The 19,554-nt window shown below is 46.3% G+C and overlaps 1 protein-coding gene across 2 annotated transcripts; it reads right to left on the bottom strand.

Moving 5' to 3' along the window:
- Window positions 1–160: 160 nt before the first annotated feature.
- Window positions 161–19,431, bottom strand: LOC129701549 (kinesin-like protein KIF3A). 2 transcript variants are annotated; one of them, XR_008724211.1, is made up of 12 exons: window positions 18,550–19,431; window positions 16,513–16,564; window positions 13,897–13,979; window positions 12,516–12,563; window positions 11,242–11,388; window positions 9,520–9,597; window positions 8,789–8,871; window positions 7,717–7,824; window positions 6,572–6,679; window positions 4,641–4,762; window positions 2,152–3,197; window positions 161–358 (listed from the first exon to the last, which is right to left on the bottom strand). XR_008724211.1 is itself a non-coding variant. In XM_055642804.1 (11 exons), the coding sequence occupies exons 2-11, from the start codon at window positions 16,562–16,564 to the stop codon at window positions 2,929–2,931; spliced, it is 1,098 nt and encodes a 365-aa protein (XP_055498779.1). In that variant the 5' UTR covers window positions 18,550–19,431; the 3' UTR covers window positions 2,023–2,928. The 2 variants fall into 2 exon arrangements, 1 of the variants encoding a protein (XP_055498779.1); XM_055642804.1 differs by lacking the exon at window positions 161–358 and having other exon boundaries at window positions 2,023–3,197.
- Window positions 19,432–19,554: the final 123 nt, after the last annotated feature.

The following is a 19,554-nucleotide window of genomic DNA, read 5'->3' as shown; positions in this document are numbered from 1 at the left end:
GCCGTGAGGCAGCAACTCTACCGCTGTGCCACCCTCCACCTTTTTAAAGGTACAACCTTTTATTCTGAGGCTGTGCCCCCTGGTCATAGACTCTCCCACTGGCGGAAACATCCTCTCCACATACACTCTATCCAGGTCTTTCATTATTTGGAAAGTTTCAATGAGGTCCCTGCGCTTTTTGAAGCATTTCCTCACCCTTCAGATACTCCAAAAGGCGTTCCTTCAGCTTGTCCTCAATCCGCCTGATTTGGTCCTTTTTCCGACTGTATTCCTGTAGGAGCGCTGGGAATGACTGTGTGGAGCAATGCTCAACTTCCGATGGGATACCTTCCGGTTCTTGGACTTGCTCCAGTAAACCCTGTTGGGAATGGGACAGGCTGTGGCTTTGTCTGTAGCCGGCAGCATAGACACCAAACTCAATTGGAAACCGAGAGTGGCACAAAGAACTGCAGATGCTGTTTTACAGGGGGAAAAAGACGCAAAGTACTGGAGTAACTCAGCGGGCCAGGCAGCATCTCTGGAGAATGTGGATTGATGATGTTTTGGGTTGGGACATGGTGGGCGAGGGGGAGAGAAAGCTGGGAGTGGGTGGGACAAAGCCTTGCCAGTGATGGGTGGATGCAGATGGGAGTAGGGGGGGAGGGGGGGGGGTGTGGGGGGGTTTGATGGCCAGATGGTTGGACAAAGTCCAGAGATGAGACTACAAAATGTATGAGATAAGGACAGATAGGAATCGGGAAGCCAGAAGAAGGAATGTATTATCCATGCGTGTGTTCTTGCGTTTACTGACCTGTTAAGCTGCAGCAAGCAAGAATCCCACAGAAAGTTGTACCACAGAAAGATGCTGGAGTGGTCCCTCAGTGGGTCACACTGACCCACTCTCAGCACTTTTTCCTCTTGTGTGAACCAGCTCGACGCTCTCCCAGTCTCTATGTTCTCTCTCTGCTCATCTCAATGTTGGGATCTCTCAATTCAATCAAAGCACTTTCTCTGCCCCCCCCCCCCCCCCCCACGCATCTCTCACAATCAACCAGCACACGCATTTCACAGACACACTGCATATTTCAACATTCAACACTCTAGTTTTTAAAGTGCTCCCTCAATCTCATTTCATATGCTCTGAGTCAGTCCCATTAAAAAGCTGCCTCCCTTCCTCCTTGTGTCCAGGACATTTACATCAGCAGGTGCAAGAACAGTTAGCCTCAAACATCATGAAGGACCCCACCCACCGTGAACTGGACTTTTTGCCCCCCCTCAGGCCTGAAGAATCCTGAGTTAACGTTACAGACTGTTGGTCGCATAGGGCAGTGAGATTCGGACTTAGGGAGAAGGCTGCGCAGCATAAAGGCCAGGACAACAAGGGGTAGTTGAGGCCAGTTAAAGCCAGTGGCTTCTACGGGATACTGAGTTGGATGATCAGCCATGATCATATTGAGCGGCATCCTACTCCTGCAGAAATTCTATGGACAGGTTCCCAATTTGTATACACCATCAGGACCCTACTTCTTCAGCCATCTGTCTCTGAGGTTTGCAAACCGCAGTTTTGATTAATGCAGTGCTTTGAAAATGTGAATATGTAATAAAAGCTTGTTATTTTTGGAAACCTCCCACTCACTCACTGACTGAACCCCCTCACTACCTCAGTGAACTGTCTGCTGCTACTGCTGCTGCTATGGACATTATTATGCTGCTGTCTTTTAACCATGCTGCTTTTTTACTTTTTACTATTTATTATTAGGCTCACTCATTATTTAGTCTATTGTGGACCCCACCCACCCGGCAACTGACTTTTTGCCCCATCCCCTCAGGGAGAAGGCTGGTTTTTCTTCCATATAGGCAAAGAATCAGGTCAGGAATTTATTGATGTCTCCTGACTGTACTCACTACCTCAGTGGATGTCTGCCTACACTAGTACTATGGACTGCTGCGGAACCATGCTGAGTACAATTATTTCACTATTCATGAAGGTTTTTGTGGAAGCATTTAGAATTTATTGATGTCTTGACTTTTTTGTCTGCCTACACTAGTACGCTGCTCGGACTGCTGAGTACAAATTTCATTCATGATTCATGTGGATGCATGTTTTTATCGAATGACAATAAATAAATGAACTGAACTCTCTCCCTCGCTCAAGTGAGAAAAAGGACCAACCATCTTGAGGAACTCCCTACGTTCCTCTCTGCATCGCATTGGAGCTCTCCAGCTTCTTCTCCCACCGTTGCTGTTTCACCATCTATTGAACAAACATGGTCTGTTTAATGTAGTTGACGCAAGGAAAAAGACACCAAGTTTTTTGGTTTAAAAAAAGGCACAAAATGCTGGAGTTACTCAGCGGGTCAGGCGGCATCCATGGAGAAAATGGATCGGCAAAGTTTCAGGTCAGGACCCTTCTTCAGTCCCGAAACGTCACCAATACATGTTCTCTAGTGATGCTGCCAGACCCAATGGACGCAGGTCCTTTAGCCCACCGGGTCCGTGCCGACTATCAATCACCCGTTCACAATAGTTCTATGTTATCCCAATTTCACATCCACTCCCTACACACTAGGGGCAATTTACCTAGGCCAATTAACCTATAAACCTGCACGTCGTTTTGATGTGGGAAGAAACCGGAGCACCCGGAGGAAACCCATTCGGCCACAGGGAGAACGTGCAAACTCCACACACAGACAGCACCCGAGGTCAGGATCAAACCAGGGTCTCCAGCACCGTGAGGCAGCGGCTCCACCTGCTGCACCCCTCTGGAATGTTTCATTTAATTTTGTTTATTATTGTCACGTGTACCGACATACAGTGAAAAGCTTGTTTGTTGCATGCTGTCCAGTCAGTAGAAAGACGACATTAGCACCAATCAAGTCATCCACAGTGTACAGATACAGGATAAAGGGAATAATGTTTAGTGCAAGAATACAGATAATGGAATATTGTTTAGTGTAAGAACGTTAGTTCCCAGTGGAAGGATTCACACATGCTGCATGCACTGGCCTGTAATTCCCACACGAGAGTCGCCAATTTTGCTGCATCCTGACCGCTGAGTTCACCAGCCGGGCTCGCTGTCTTCCGCAGCTCGCCGATGCTGCGGCGGAGATTCCGTGCGGTTTCCCGGTGATCCCAGCTGAGACGGGAGACTCGGTTGGTCAGTCCCACCACCCTCTGGGCCAGGGCCAGCGGGGAGTCTGTCTCTCCAGGCCTTGACTCTGTCCGGGAGAGAGAGAGAGAGAGGATTTTAGGGTGGCCGTGGTGGGGGGAGAGTGGACAGCACAGTCACCTGTGAGACGGGAAAAGACCTAATGAGGGGGTATGACCACTGGGATAGAAACAGGCCCTTTGGCCCTACCTACCCACACTGACCACATGCCCCAGCTACACTAGTCCCACCTGCCTGCATTTGGCCCATCTCCCTCCAAACCTGTGCTATCCAGGTAAATGTCTCTTAAACATTGTGATTGTGCCTGCTTCACGATTCCCCATACCCACCTCCCTGGGTAAAATTGACACTCCCCCTATTAAATCTTTTCCTCTCAAATGATCCTTGTACACGATTCCCCTACTATGGGTAAAAGATTCGCTATCTCCTCTCATGATCTTGTACTCCTCTATAAGATCGCTCCTCCTGTGCCCTATGGCAACCTTTCCCTATGGCTCAGGCCCTCGAGTTCTGGCAACATGCTCGTGAATCTTCCCTGCACCTTTTCCAGCTTGATTACATCTTCCTTATTAGGTGGTGACCAAAACTGAACACAATGCTCTAAATGTGGCCTCACCGACGTCTTATACATCTGTAACATGATCTCCCAACTTCTATACTTAAAGATATGACATGGAAACAGTACAGCACAGGAGCAGGCCCTTTGGCCCACAATATCAATGCCAAACACACGGGCACAAACACATGGCTATGCAAGGAACGAATGGATATGGATCACGTGCAGGCAGAGGAGTTTGACACGGACATCGTGGGCTGAAGGGTCTGTTCCTGTGCTGTACTGTTCTATGAATAGGCCCGACAATGGGTGGACATGGGATGGGGGCTGGACACTGCGCCTTCCCTCATAATGGGAACCATTGTGGGGGGATGTTTTTTATGTTTAAATCTCTTTATTATTGTTATTTCTGTATTATTTGTTTATGTGCTGCAGTGGCAAGAAGCATTTCACTACACCTATGGTGTATGTGACCAATAAAATAACCTTTGAACCCTTAGAATGGATGATACCTTATTGTCACATGTGAAATTCCTTGTTTTGCAGACAATACACAAGTATGCAAAGAGTCACACGTATAGAGCGCTGGCAAAGTTACAAAAGTATTCATTATAGTGAATATATTCATTATGTTCTGTGTCGTAAAAAATAAAGTTCTGCTATCCCACTTTCTCATCCACTCCCTACAAACTGGGGGACATTTTACCGAGGCCAATTAAACCTGCACGTCTTTGGAAAGTGGGAGGAAACTGGAACACGCGGTCACAGGGAGAACATGCAAACTCCACACAGACAGCACCCGAGGTCAGGACTGAACTGGTGCTGAGGCAGCAGCTCTACCAGCTGCAGCACGGTGTCGCATGTCGTCTAAATCGTTCGATGGCTGGGATCGACGTGACGGGTTGAATGGCCTCATCCAGTCCCATATGAGTTCACCTGCAAGTGTCAGACAACAGATCAACAGTGAACAGCTGTTTCCTTCGAGGGCCTGACACAGAAGGGTCGCCAAGGGTCTGTGTGTCGGTCCTTTACTGAACAAGTCCACCAGAGATGTGACTCTGTAGAGAGAGAGAGAGAGAGAGAGAGAGAGACACACACACACAGTGTTCACATTTTTAATGCTACAGCTGTACAAGACGCTGGCAAGGCCACACTTGGAGAACACATCCACCACCAATTTTCCGGCACCCTTCATTCCAGAGCCTTTCTAAATTATCGGCTTTGCCGGACCAAGAAGTCGGCTGTGGGAACGGATCCGCCGGCTCCAGCCATCCTGGAGTTCCAGAGCCCCGGCCACAGGGGACAAATTCAACCCGCCGATCGGCCGCAGAAGTCCCGATGAGGTCGATATCGGTCGCCTCACCAGGCCTAGGTGCTGCATTTTCAGGGGGACTTCCGGGGGGAATTCAGGTGCGCTCTCGTAATTTTGTCCGGATTAATGGAAGTGCCGGAGCAGCAGTGGCCGGAAAATTGATGGTGGATCGTGTTATTAAGCTGGAAAGAATGCAGGGAAGATTTACAAGGATGTTGCCAGGACTCAAAGGTCTGAGCTACAGGAAGACGTTGAGCAAGCGAGGACTTTATTCCTTGGAACGCAGAATTGATGAGAGGTGATCTTATAGAGGTGTAGAAGATCATGAGGGGAATAGGTACGGTGAATGCACAAACCTTCATTCAGGATAGGGGAATCAAGAACCAGAGGATATAGGTTTAAGGAGAGAGGGGAAAGATTTAATAGAAATCTGAAGGGCAACCTTTTCACACAGAGCGTCGTGGGAATATGGAACGAGCTGCCAGTGGAGGTATTTGAGGCAGATATGTAAAATACATTTGGACGTACATGGATAGGAAAGGTTTGGAGGGATATGGGTCAAAGGTGAGCATCTTGTTCTGCATGGGCAACTTGGGCTGAAGGGCCTGTTTCTGTATGACTCTGTGACTCTTATAAGGAATCAAAAACCAGAAGGCATAGGTTTAAGTGGAGAGGGGAAAGGTGACCCAGAGACTGTGAGGTGATGATGGAAATCAGGCAGTGGTACTTCAGTTTTCCAGCTATTCTGGACCTTCCATTACCAGCTGCCTCGAGAGTCAAGAATGAATAGCTTCATCCCAAAAACCATGATGATCTTTCATGCTTTAAACCTAGCCCAAACTAAACATCCAACTGAGAACCAATTATGGGCAGGCTTAGGTTTATTATGGTCATGTGTATCGAGGTACAGTGAAAAGCTTTGTTTTGCATGCTTTCCAATCAAATCAGATAATAGTATACATAAATACCATTAAGTCAAACTTAAGTACAACAGTTAGAGCAAATGGGGAAGATACAGAGTGCAGAATATAGTTCTCAGCATTTACTTTTAGTTTAGAGATACAGCATGGAAACAGGCCCCACCGATTACCCATGCCGAACATCGATCACCCGCTCACACTTGTGCTATGTTATCCCACTTCCTCAGCCACTCTGTACACACGAGGGGGCAATATCTACAGAGGGTAATTTAACCTATAAAACCCACACGTCTTTGGGATATGCAAGAAAGCCGGAGCACCCGGCTTGGAGGAAACCCATTTGGTCACAGGGTAAACTAAACCAAACTAAATGAAACTAAACAAAACAATAAATATAATGAGATGAATCCACAGTACAAAAGCTTATGGAAGGACCGTTGAGAAGCCTGATAACAGAGGTGGAAGAAGTTGTTCCCGAGTCTGGTGGTGAACGCTTTCAAGCTGCTGTACCTTCTGTCGGACGGGCATGGGAGAAAAAGGAATGACCGGAGTTGTGAGCATTCAGGACTTGCACATAAACATATGAAAGTTGGCAAAGCTTGGGCGACAGTCAGCGAGATGGTTTGCAGACTTACCCATTCTCCACGTCTCCCTGTGGACCGCACGAGAGGGCGAAGATGCGAAGGAGAGAACGAACGCAGGTGGAGGCGGTCTCCTCCCACTCCAGCATAACTGTGCTACACCTGATGCACGAAGGATCAGAAACAAACTTCAACTTCACCTCAGCTGAAACTCAACTTGCCCATCCAAGTGAAACCTGCCCCATATTTATTAGTCTGAAGAAGAGTTTGGGCCCGAAACGTCACCCATTTCCTTCGCTCCATACATGCTGCTGCACCCGCTGAGTTTCTCCAGCATTTTTGTGTACCCCAGATTTATTACAGCTCAGTCCTGGCAGCCTACTTAAGTCATAGAAGCAGAATTAGGCCATTCGGCTCATCGAGTCCCTTCCACCATTCAATCACGGCTGATCTATCTTTCCCTCTCAATCCTATTCTCATGCCTTCTAGATTGTTTAGTTTAGTTTATTATTGTCATGTGTACCAAGGTAAACCAGCATGACCATAATAGGTCAGAGGACATTGCAGCAGAATTAGGCCATTCAGCCCATCAAAACTACCATGCCATTCTATCTTTCCCTCTCAGCCCAGGCAGGTACTATAACAAAAGTCACTTGGACAAGTACATGGATAGGAAATGCTTAGAGGGGATATGAGCCAAACGCTGGCAGGTGGGACAAGAGTAGATGGGTCATCTTGGTCAGCATGGGCAAGTTGGGCCAAAGGGTCTGTTTCCATCCTGCATGCCTCTATGCAAAGTGAATCCCATACTTCATACAGTTTTATCTCCACAGAGGACACAGTCTCTTCCCATACTGCAAAGTTAGCTTCCACCAGACTCAGGAACAGCTTCATCCCCTCTGTTATAAGGCTTCTGAAAGGTCCATCTATAAGCTAAGACACTGTCCAATTCACATCTACCCTATTGCGCACATTGAAATTTGTCTATGGAACTGATGCGCTACAATGCTGAGAACTATATTCTGCACTCTGTATCTTCCCTTGCTCTACATATTGTACTTAAGTTTGGCTTGATGGTATCAATGACCACCCCTTATACCAATGCAGTGCGTTCATTCTCGGAGGCAAAATGATCTGATTGTAGATTGCGCAGTTGTGATTCAGTTGAATTTAAGTAGCAACAGAGACAAAGCTCTTACCTGTCCAGGGGTGTTCCTCCGAGCTTCTGGGCCTTTGTCCCGTCATGGTACAAGTTCCACGCATCTTCAAAACCAGATACAACTATCTCACTCAGCTCTGTCATGACCCTGTAAGATAGATGAGCCTGAAAACTGTAATGTCCAGGTTCAGGGGCAGATTCTTCTCTACAGCCATCAGGCTATTAAACAATACAACCTCCAAATAAGCTCTGAACTACATAGACTTGTGGACATTGGTTTTGTCTTTTTGCACTATTACTGTAGGTTTGTTTCTATTTGTATGTATGTGCGCATATATGCATGTACATATGTTTATATATGTATCTATTAATATAATAAATGTAAACATAATATAGTATAAATATATATTTATATAAAATATAAATATAAAATATATACAATTTATATGAATATAAATATCAATATAATAATGAGGAAAAAAGTTCAGGATATTGAAGGGTGATAGAAGTATATAAAATTATGAGAAGCATAGATAAGGGAGACAGCCTGAACCTTTTTCCATGGGTGGAAATATCAAAGACATGAGGGCATAGCTTTAAGGTGGGTGGGGCGAAGTTTAAAGGAGATGCAATAAAAATGAACTGCAGATGCTGGTTTATACCAGCGATAGACACAACATTCTGAAGTAACTCATAGGGTCAAGCAGTATCTCTGGAGAACATGGATAGATGACATTTTGGGTCTGGACACTTCTTCAGTCTAAGTTTAGATTTAGTTTAGTTTTAGAGATATAGTGTGAAAATAGGCCCTTCGGCCCACCATGTTCACAGTTAACATGTTCTATTGTGCATCATCTTGAGACTTAAAGGAGATGTACAGGGCAAGTTTTATACAAAGAGAGGGGTGGGTGCCAGAACCCAGATCCCAGACACTCACGATGACGTTTAAACACACAACACAGATGCACTCTCCAGCCATGCAGAGTGTAACATGCATGACATACAAGGCATGCCAATGTCTCTCCGACATACACAGAGTCACAAACAAGACCTCCAATGGAAGTCACCCAGCACACATACAACAGTCTGATGCACAGGGAGATCCCACTTACGGCCCCAGGAGCGAGTGTTGCAGGGACTGTATCTCCCTGCCATGTGGGTTCAGCAGATCCACAGTAGAACCGTCGTGGTGAAACTGAAGAATCATAAACTGGTGAATTGGTGGCCTTGTTGAAAATCAACTAATTTTCATCAAATTCTACAATTTTAGGCAGTTTTGGTTGACTTTTTTTAGTTTAGTTTAGAGATACAGCGCGGAAACAGGCCCTTCCGCTCACCAAGTCAGCGCCAAAAAGCCATCTCCCCGCACACCAGCACTATCCTACACACTAGGGACAATTTACAGAAGCCAATTAACCTACAAACCTGCACGTTCAAGGAGTGTGGGAAGAAACCAGAGCACTCAGGGAAAATCCACGTGGTCACAGGGAGAACGTACAAATTCCATACAGACAGCAACCATAGTCAGGATCGAACCCCGGGACTCTCGTGCTGCAGACATTAGACTTTGTCTCTGGAACTGATGCTGAGAATTATATTCTCAACAATGCTGAGAACTATATTCTGCACTCTGTACCTTTCCCTTTGCTCTACCTATAGACTTGAGCTTGACTTGATTGTATTTATGTGTGGTATTATCTGATGTATTGGGATAGCATGCAAAACAAAGCGTTTCACGGTGGCTCACAGTCTAATATACTACCATACTCTTGGGGATTGGTTAGGATTGTGTTTTGCCAGTGAATAAATTAGTCGGATTTTACTGAAATCCAAATCACTTCACCTGAATATCGGAGAGTGTGATGAGCTGTTTACGACCATTTTTCTCCGATTTTAGCTCTGTGAACAAGTCCTTCAACATCTGCAGAGAATAAAGGGTTATTGGGGTTTTTATTAAAAATTAGGAGTTTATTCATGTTTTAGTTTAGTTTAATGTAACGTCCACCGAGGTAAGTGAAAAGCTTTTTGTTGCGTACTAACCAGTCAGCAAAAAGACTGTACAGGATTACAATCCAGTGTACAGATACAGGATAAAGGAATAACGTTTCTCCTTCCCAGCTGTCCCACAAAGCCTACTGTCTCCGCCTCTTCCTTTCTTTTTCCTGCCCCCCCACCCCAACATCAGTCTGAAGAAGAGTCTTGACCCGAAATGTCGCCTATTCCTTCTCTTCATAGATGCTGCCTCACCCGCTGTATTTCTCCAGCATTTTTGGTCTACATTCGATTTTTCTAGCAATTGCAGTTCTTTCTTAAACATTGTGCAAGATAAAGTCCAGTAAAGATCAATTAAAGACAGTCCAAGGGTCTTCAATGGGGTAGATGATAGGGCAGGACCGCTCTCTAGGTGAGAGGACAGTTCAGTGTCTGAGACCCTGGTTTGTTCCTGACCTCTGTTGCTACATGCGTGGTTTTGCATGTCCTCCCTGTGACCACGTGCTCTGGCTTAGTCCTGGTACTCTGGTTTCATCCCACATCCCAAAGGCGTGCGGGTTTGTAGGTTCATTGTTCCGCTGTAAATTGGCCCAAGTGATAGAAAGTGGACGAGAAAGTGGGATAAAATAGAACTAGTGTGAACAGGTCATTGCTGGCCAGCGTGGACAGGGTGGGCCGAAGGGCCTGTTTCCATGCTGTATTTCAAAACTAAACTATACTTTAATTAGAACCAGGGTGGCACAGCAGCACAGTTGCAACCTTGCAGCACCAGACGCTCGGGGCCATTCCTGACTAAAGATGCTGAGTGTACAGGGTTTGTACAATCTCCTAGTAACCGCGTGGGTTTCCTCCGGGTGCTCCGGATTCTTCCCACATTCCAAAAGACGTGCGGGTATGTAGGATAATTGGCTTTGTAAATTGCAGAATTGTCCCTAATGCGTAGGATACGGGGCGATCACTAGTCGGTGCGGACTTGATGGGCCAAAGGCCCTGTTTCCACACTGTATCTCTAAAATAAACTGTAATAGGAGTTATGGCCCATAACCACAGCGTAGGTTGATAGAGTTTTGATCGTAAGGTTTTTCCCTTTGTCACCAGTTATCAGGCAACTGAACCATCCTATCACCAATTAGAGAGCAGTCCTGAGCTACTATCTACCTCAGACTATTTTAATCGGACTTTACCTTGCAATAAATGTCATTCCCTTTATCATGTATCTGTACACTGTGCATGGTTTGATTGCAATTATGTACAGTCTTTCCACTGACTGGTTGGTATGCAACAAAAGCTTTTCACTGTACTTGGGTACACATGACAATAACCTACACCAACTAGACTGTAATTAGAATTATCACTAATAACCACAGGTTAGGGTGTTAGGTTTTAAACAGTAAAAGGTTTTTTCCTTTTACGTTCCTGTCTCACTGGTTCTTTAACACTCATGGAAAGAAAGCGAGTTGGGCAAAATGTAACATGGACCGCCGACAGTGTAACACTGCGCTTGGGGTCAGGTTTGGTGGCACATTACAGGTGGCATCATTACCATGCTGTGCCCCAGATGTGGGGTCCTTACCTTGTACACAATGCCGTCCTCTCTCCGCTCCCCCTCCAGCAGCATTCTCTTGCCAGATGCGTGTGTACCCGACACAACCAGCGACACGTTGAACCCCCGCATCACTCTGGACAACATAGGCTTCACCAGCGCTGTGTACACTCCATCCTAATGCCAGTAAAATAAGCATCATGAGAGCATCATGTGCTCTTGTCAGCCGTGTGGAGTAAGCACAGGCACACACACACACACTGCACGCGCACACGTGCCCATACACGTGCATGCACCCACACAGACACATGCCCGCCCGCACGCGCACACATAGACACATGCATGCACACACACATGTACACAGACACATGCACACATAGACACATGCACGCACGCGCGCACATACAGACACATGCACGCATATAAAGGTTGAAACTGGAACTGCAGATGCTGGTTTACATAAAAGGACACAGTGCTGGAGTAACTTTGTGGGTCAGGCAGCATCGCTGGAAAACTTGGATTGGCGACTTTAGACTTTAGCTATATGGCATAGAAACAGGCCCTTTGGCCCACCCAATCCACAGCAACCAGCAATCACAAGCACCAGCACTATCCTACACACACTAGGGACAATTTACAGAAGCCAATTAACTTACAAACCAGTACATCTTCAGAGTGTGGGAGGAAAGCAGAGCACCCAGAGAAAACTAATCTGGTCACAGGGAGAACGTACAAATTGTGCACAGACAGAACAAGTAGTCAGGATCAAACTCGGGTCTCTGGCACTGTACGGCAGCAACTCTAATGCTGCACCACAGTTCCACCCACTGCTTCATTTCAGGTTAGGCCCCTTCTTCAGACTGTTAATGGTTGGGAGGTGGGGGAGGTGGGGGGAGGATAGAAAGCTAGGAGAGGCACAATGTGCTGGAGTACTTTTATATTTTTCACACATATAATTGAATGCACTCACACGCACATATATATATACACACATACACGGACACAGGCAGACACAGACACACACAGATACACATGCAGATCATAATCATACTTTATTAGCCAAGTATGGTTTGCAACATACGGGATACACAGACACACACGCATGCACATGCAGTTATAGGGAGAACGTGCAAACTGCACACAGAGAGCACCCGAGAGCAGGAGCAAACCCAGGTGTCTGGTGCCATGGGGCAGTAACTCTATCAGCTGCACCACTGTGCTGCCCGTCGGCCAACTGAATCCATGTTGATCGATCACCCATCCACACTCGGTCTCAGTAGGATGTGCGATCCCACAATCCTCACCTGGTTCCCATCCTGCTTGAAGACGCAATCATACGTGTAAGTGTAGTCCTGTGGAGAGGGGAGGTGGTGAGTGTGGACACTTGGGCATTCCAACAAGCTCAATGCTTTCACTACTCACTGGCAAGTTTGGTGGGGCAGACATACCCCAGACTCCTGCCGTGGTGACAACAGCCCAGAATTTACTGACTGGGTCCAAGGCCTAGAAAGCACAACAATGCCTCTATTTACTTAGAAGGCTTTGGACGTTCGGCATGTCCCCACCAACTCTCACCAACCTCTACAGGTAGGAAGCATTTTATCAGGATGCTACACAGTATGGTTTGGGAACAGCTCCATCCAAGACTGCGATATATCGCAGAGAGTTGTGGACGCAGTCCAGACCATCACACAAACCAACCTCCCTTCTATTGACTCCATCTATACATCACCCTGCCTCAGCAAGGCCACCAGCATTATCAAGGACCAATCTCACCCCTGTCACTCCCTCTTCTCCCCTCTCCCATCAGGCAAGAGGTACAGAAATGTGAGAACGGACGACTCCAGATTCAATGTTTAAGAAAGAACTGCAGATGCTGGAAAAATCGAATGTAGACAAAAATGCTGGAGAAACTCAGCGGGTGAGGCAGCATCTATGGAGTAAAGGAATATGTGACGTTTCAGGTTGAGACCCTTCTTCAGACTGATGTGGGGGTGGGGGAGGGGGGAGGGAAGAAGAAAGGAAGAGGCGGAGACAGTGGGCTGTGGGAGAGCTGGGAAGGTGACGGGAAGGAGGGAGAAAGCAAGGACTACCTGAAATTGGGGAAGTCAATGTTCAGGTAGTCCTTGCTTTCTCCGCCTCTTCCTTGCTTCTTCCCGTCCCCCCACCCCCACATCAGCCTGAGGAAGGGTCTCGACCCGAAACGTCACCTATTCCTTCGCTCCATAGATGCTGCCACACCCGCTGCGTTTCTCCATCATTTTTGTCGTCCTCCAGATTCAAGGACGGTTTCTTCCAGCTGTCAACTGACAACTGAACCAACGAGAGAGTGGTCATGACCTCCCATCTACCTCATTCGAGATCCTCGGCCTATCTTTAATTGGACTTTATCTTTCACTAAACGTTATTCCCATCGTCCTGTATCTGTACACTTTGGACAGCTTGATTATAATCATATATTATCTTGTTGCTGGCTGCATAGCTCGCAATTAAAAAGCTTTTCACTGTACCTCGATATAGGTGACAATAAACCAAACTAAACCACATCGCCTGTTTCCACGCTTTATCTCTAAACTAAACGTATGAAATGAATGAAAGACAATCTAGGAATAGTCAAAGGACACTGAGCATTTCACGAAGATTTAAACACAAATCTTGTCCATTCCTGGACTTTCTTTGACTGACCTTTCCTCCCGCATTCAGCTCCAAAACAGTTGAACTTTGTAAATCTTTGACGGTCACAGATGTTATTCCTCCATCTTCCTCATCTGCAAATCCAGAAAAAAACATTGGCGGCAAATGGAAGTGGTGTTCCAATCATTTTGAACATAGATCCGTACAGTAGAGGAACAGGCCCTTCAGCCCACAATGCCTGTGGTGGACCTGATGCCAAGTTAAACTAATCTCCTAGTTAATGATTGTACCTAATCAACTACAGTGCTAGTTATAGAGTCATAGAGGATGGAAACACGAGCTTCGGCCCAACTTGTCCACGTTGACCAAGATGCTCCATCTACACTGGTCCTATGTCAATGGTCACATGGTCGCATTATTGTCACATGTACAAACGCACAGTGAACGTAGCGAGCGGCACGATGGCGTGGACGTAGAGTTGCTGCCTCACAGCGCCAGAGACCCGGGTTCCATCCTGATGATAGACAAAAAATGCAGCAGTAGTGCAGCGTGACAGGCAGTATCTCTGGAGTGAAGGAATGGGTGACGTTTCGGGTCGAGACCCTTCTTCAGACTCAGCGAAAGGGAAACAAGAGATATAGACAATGATGTTGTGGGATATTGACCAATAAATGAAAAATGTAACGATGATAAGGGTAACAGGCCATTGTTAACTGTTTGTTGAGTGAAACCAAGAAGCTGGTGCAACTTGGGTGGGGGAGGGATGGAGAGAGAGGGAATGCTGGGTTGTGACAAATAAATGACAAATAAAAAAATGACAAATAAATTGTATCTTGTATCTTGTTACTTGAAGTTAGAGAAATCAATATTCATATCACTGGGCTGCAAGCTGCCCAAGTGAAATTTGAGATGCTGTTCCTCTAATTTGCGTTTAGCCTCACTCTGACAATGGAGGAGACCCAGGACAGAGAGGTCAGTGTGAGAATGGGAAGGAGAATTAAAGTGTTCAGCAACCGGGAGATCAGGTTGATTCGGGCAGGCTGAGCGAAGGAGTTCAGTCTACATTTGGCCTCGCCGATGTATAAGAGTCCACATCTTGAACAACAGATACAGTAGATGAGGTTGGAGGAGGTGCAAGTGAATGTCTGCCCAACCTGAAAGAACTGTCGGGGTCCTCGAACAGAGCCGAGGGAGGAGGTATTGGGACAGGTGTTGCATCTTCTGCAGTTGCATGGGATGGTACCTGGGGAGGGGGTGGTTTGGGTGGGAAACCAGGGAGTTGCGGAGGGAACGGTCTCTGCGGATTGCAGTGGAAATGGGAAGATGTGACTAGAGGTGGGATCCCGTTGGAGGTTGCAAAAATGTCGGAGGATTATGGGTTGTATGCGACGGCTGATGGGGTGAAAGGTAAGGACTAGGGGAACTCTGTCTCTGTTGCAACTAGAGGGAGGGGGAGCAAGGGCGGAGCTGCCGGGTACCAAGGAGACACGAGTGAGGGTCTCATCTATGATGGGAACGCCGTTCCCTAAAGAATGAGGACACCTAGGATGTATATGGTATGGAACACCTCATCTTGGCCGCAGATGCGGCATAGATGGAGGAATTAGTAGCAGTGGATAGAGTCTTTGCAGGAAACAGGGTGGGAAGAACTGTTGTAGAGATAGTTGTGGGAGTCAGTGGGTTTGTAATAGATGTCAGTCGATTGTCTGTGATGGAGACTGTGAGATCAAGAAAGGGGAGGGATGGGTCGGAGTCCAAGTGAATTTGAGTGCAGGATAGAAATTGGTGGTGAACTTGATGAAGTTGATCTTGATCCTCAATCCTGGTGCTGTCTGTGTGAGGTTTGTACTGCGTGGGTTTCCTCCCACAACCCAAAGACGTACAGGTGTACAGGCCTCTACACATACAAACACACACACAGACAGAGAGATTTCTACACACATGGATACAGACACACACAGACACAGACATAACCACACAAACAGACACACGCAGGTGTAGGCACACACATAGGCGCAGCGGTATATTTGTTGCCTCACAGCGCCAGAGATCAGGGATCGATCCTGTCATCCTGACTACGGGTGCTGTGTGTGTGGACTTTGTACGTTCTCCCTGTGACTGTGTGGGATTTTCCCCCGGGTGCTCCTGTGTCCTCCCCCATTCCAAAGACATGTGGATTTATAGGTTAATTGGTTTCTGTAAATTGTCCCCAGTGTGCAGGATAGCAGGGGCGGAAAACCCGGGGGGGCCAGAGGGGACACGCCCCCCCCATGTTTTGAGAGGTGGGGGACATCCCCCCCAAGTTTTTGTGATCCGGATTTTAAAATCTCAGTTTTTAGCGCTGGATTGAGCCTCTGAAGCCTCGCGTGTGTGTGAGTGTGTGCATGCGCGTGGCCGCCAAAAAATTGTGTCCCCCGTCCCCTCCATGTTTTGATAGCGAGTTCCGCTCTTGTAGGATAGTGCTAGTGTGAGGGGTGATCGCTGGTCGGCATGGACTCGGTGGGCTGAAGGGCCTATTTCCACACAGTATAGCCAAACTAAACACACAGACACACACTTACAGATACACTAACACAGATACACACACACAGATATGATAACATCGAAACACACGGCACAGTGTGAGCTGGCTTGTAAGAAGGGAAGGGTCCATCTCATAGTCCTCACCTGGCGTCTGCTTGATTCCCACTGCTACTCGCACTGCAGCCTCTTCTGTCATCTAAAGCCAAAAGCACAAGCAGCTGGAAATTCCATTTGACAATCAGGAGTCAAGAGCATTTAATCAAAACAGAACAATGAAATTCTTTCTTGCACAACACATCTATATACACAGTACTCAATAGATAACAAAATAAAACAAATAAAAAAATGATACATAAATAAAAATAAATTAGAAATAAAACAAGACTTTCCAAAGATGTGCGTGTTTGTCGGTTAAAAGTGTGGGAAGGAACTGTAGATGCTGGTTTACACTGAAGATAGACACAAAATGCGAGAGTAACTCAGTGGGTCAGGCAGCATCTCTGGAGAAGGGTTCTGAAGAAGGATTTCGACCCAAAACATCACCTATTCTTCTTCTCCCGAGATGCTGCCTAACTGTGGCAGCGCTGCGTCTGCAGCTCGCCTGCAGTCTGTCTGTCTCTTTCCCTTCTTTGTCTTTTCGTTAATGTTAGATGTATGTAATAGTCTATTATTAGTTGTGTATTATGTGGGGGGAACTTTTTTAAAATCTCTTTCTTCAACGGCGATGTGACTTTTCTCCCGTGTCATATCTCCGTTCGCGCTGCGGCCTAACATCGAGGGGCTGGGCAACCTCCAGCTGGGATCGACCTTGAGGGTTCCGTTCGCAGAGCCTGTGGACTCAGGGATCTGGCTGATTTTCAGAGGCTGTGGTGGCGCTGCGATTGCGGCTGTGACTCGACTTTCGGAGGCTTCGGCCACGGGCCCTGTGGTCTGTGATCTGGGAGCTCGCAGGTCCCTGGTTGGCAACTGAATTTTCGGGAGCTCCAGCCACAGCAGCTTCGTCCGCCTCGAATCGCCCGTTCGCAGGACCTTTCATCCAACGGCGTGGCTCGGCTGCGGGATCTTCCATCGCCCGGTGGGGGCTTCAATATCAGGAACTTCGATCACCTTGACTGTTTGACTGCCTCACCGTGGGAGAAGAAGCAAGGAAGAAAAAATACTTTTTTTTACCTTCCATCACAGTGAGGAGGTGCCTGACGGAAAGTCACTGTGATGGATGTTTATGTTAAATTTATGCAATTGTGTGTTTGTTTGTTTTTTATTTTTTATTACCGTATGGAAACGACATTTCGTTCAAATCTTCTTTTTTGAGTGACAAATAAATTCAATTCAATTCAACTCAATAACCTGCTGGTTACTCCAACATTTTGTGTCTATCTCAGGTTTTCAGATTAATTGGCCTCTGCAAATTGTCCCCAGTGTGTAGGATAGAACTAGTGTACGGGGTGATTGCAGGTCGGCATGGACTCGGTGTACCACTGGGGCATCAGGGAGTTGTGGGTGCAGCACAGGCCATCACACAAATCACGTCCTTCCATTGACTCCATCTACACTTCACACTGCCTCGGCAAGGTCACCAGCATAATCAAGGACTAGTCTCACTCCGATCATTGGAGCCCCTCCAACTATCTTTAATCTGACTTTACTGGACTATATATTGCAATAAACATTATTCCTTTTATCCTGCAGCTGTACACTAAGAACGACTTGATTGTAGTCATGCATAATCTTTCCGTTGACTGGATAGCATGCAACAAAAAAGCATTTCACTGTAACTCGGTACATGTGACAAACTATAAACTAAACTAAAATGCAATAAAAGTTCCTTGTTGAGGTGACCGGTTTTGGACACACCGAGTGCTCCGATTTCCTTCCACATTCCAAAGACTTGCAGGTTTGTAGGTTAATTGGCTTTGATAAATTGTCCCTAGTGTGTAGGATAGTGTTGGTGTATGGAGATCGCTGGACGACGTGGACTTGGTGGGCCAAAAGGCCTGTTTCCGCGCTGTATCTCTAAACTAAACTAAACCAAGTTAATCGAAACCAAACTCAAAACTGAAACTAAACACAAAAAACTAAAACCAAACTCAAAAACTAAAAACTCAAAACTAAACTCAAACTAAATTAAATTCAATCAAATTACCTCTTGCAAACTTAGCTCTTTGACCAAAAGATTCTTACCTTTACTCTGCATCAATTTGGGACTGAAAACCTCGATGCAAACAACCCGAGCGATATTCAATAATCCTGTGTTCACTGGTTTGTGGCACTGTTGTTCTGCAAAGTATCATTTAATCCACTTAGTCCTTACCCAACCAATTAATAATTAAAACCTGGCCTATCCAGCTACTGCAACTTTACAATGAATATTTTATCAAGCTGGGAATTGTTATTCAATGGAAAGAAAATGGCGTTAAATTATAAATAGTGTTTCAATTTATCTGTTTTTATCCACTTGTTCTCACTGCCCAATCCTTCCTTGCCTTTTGTCCCCAGACTTTGCTTCCTTCCATTTGCAGTTTTTCCGCTCCCGAAGGATGGTTTCATCAATTCGGTGATGCTTTGTCTCAAAGGTTGGAGATTTTTCTCTCGGCGCCAATGTGCGCAAGAAATCTTTCTTTCCGGAACAGAATTTGAAGACCGTTAGGTTTTGGTTTAAGTTTATTATTGTCATGTATAGCAGTTCCATGGACAAAGTTCAATGCCCGCAATGGGGTGGAGGTGGGATATACCTTAGCTTATGCATGGACTGTACATGCAGCATGGCATAGTGGCGCAATGCTAGAGTTGCTGATTCACAGCACCAGAGACCCAGGTTCAATCCTGACCTCGGGTGCTGACTGTATGGAGCTTGCATTCACCCTGAGACAGCATGGGTGTTCTCCGGATGCTCTGGTTTCCACTCAAATCCCAAAGATGCGTGAGTTAGTTTAATTGGCCTCTGTAAATTGCCCCTATTGTGTAGGATTGAACTAGTGTATGGGTGATTGCTGGTCATTGTGGACTCAAATGAGGTGGGGGATGAGGAGGGATTTATTTGAAACGTCCCAAATAATGAAAGGCTTGGATAAAATGGATGTGGGGTGAGGTACAAGCCAAAGATCCTACAGCAAGATCCTTGCTATAGGATCTTTGGTACAAGTATCTGTGGCCATGGGAGGACATGAGCAGTCAGCCTCATTGTTT

The sequence above is a fragment of the Leucoraja erinacea genome, chromosome 11 (assembly GCF_028641065.1).
Source record: "Leucoraja erinacea ecotype New England chromosome 11, Leri_hhj_1, whole genome shotgun sequence".
In the NCBI taxonomy this organism is placed as follows: Eukaryota; Metazoa; Chordata; class Chondrichthyes; order Rajiformes; family Rajidae; genus Leucoraja; species Leucoraja erinaceus.
This window is presented reverse-complemented; position numbering and strand designations above follow the sequence as displayed.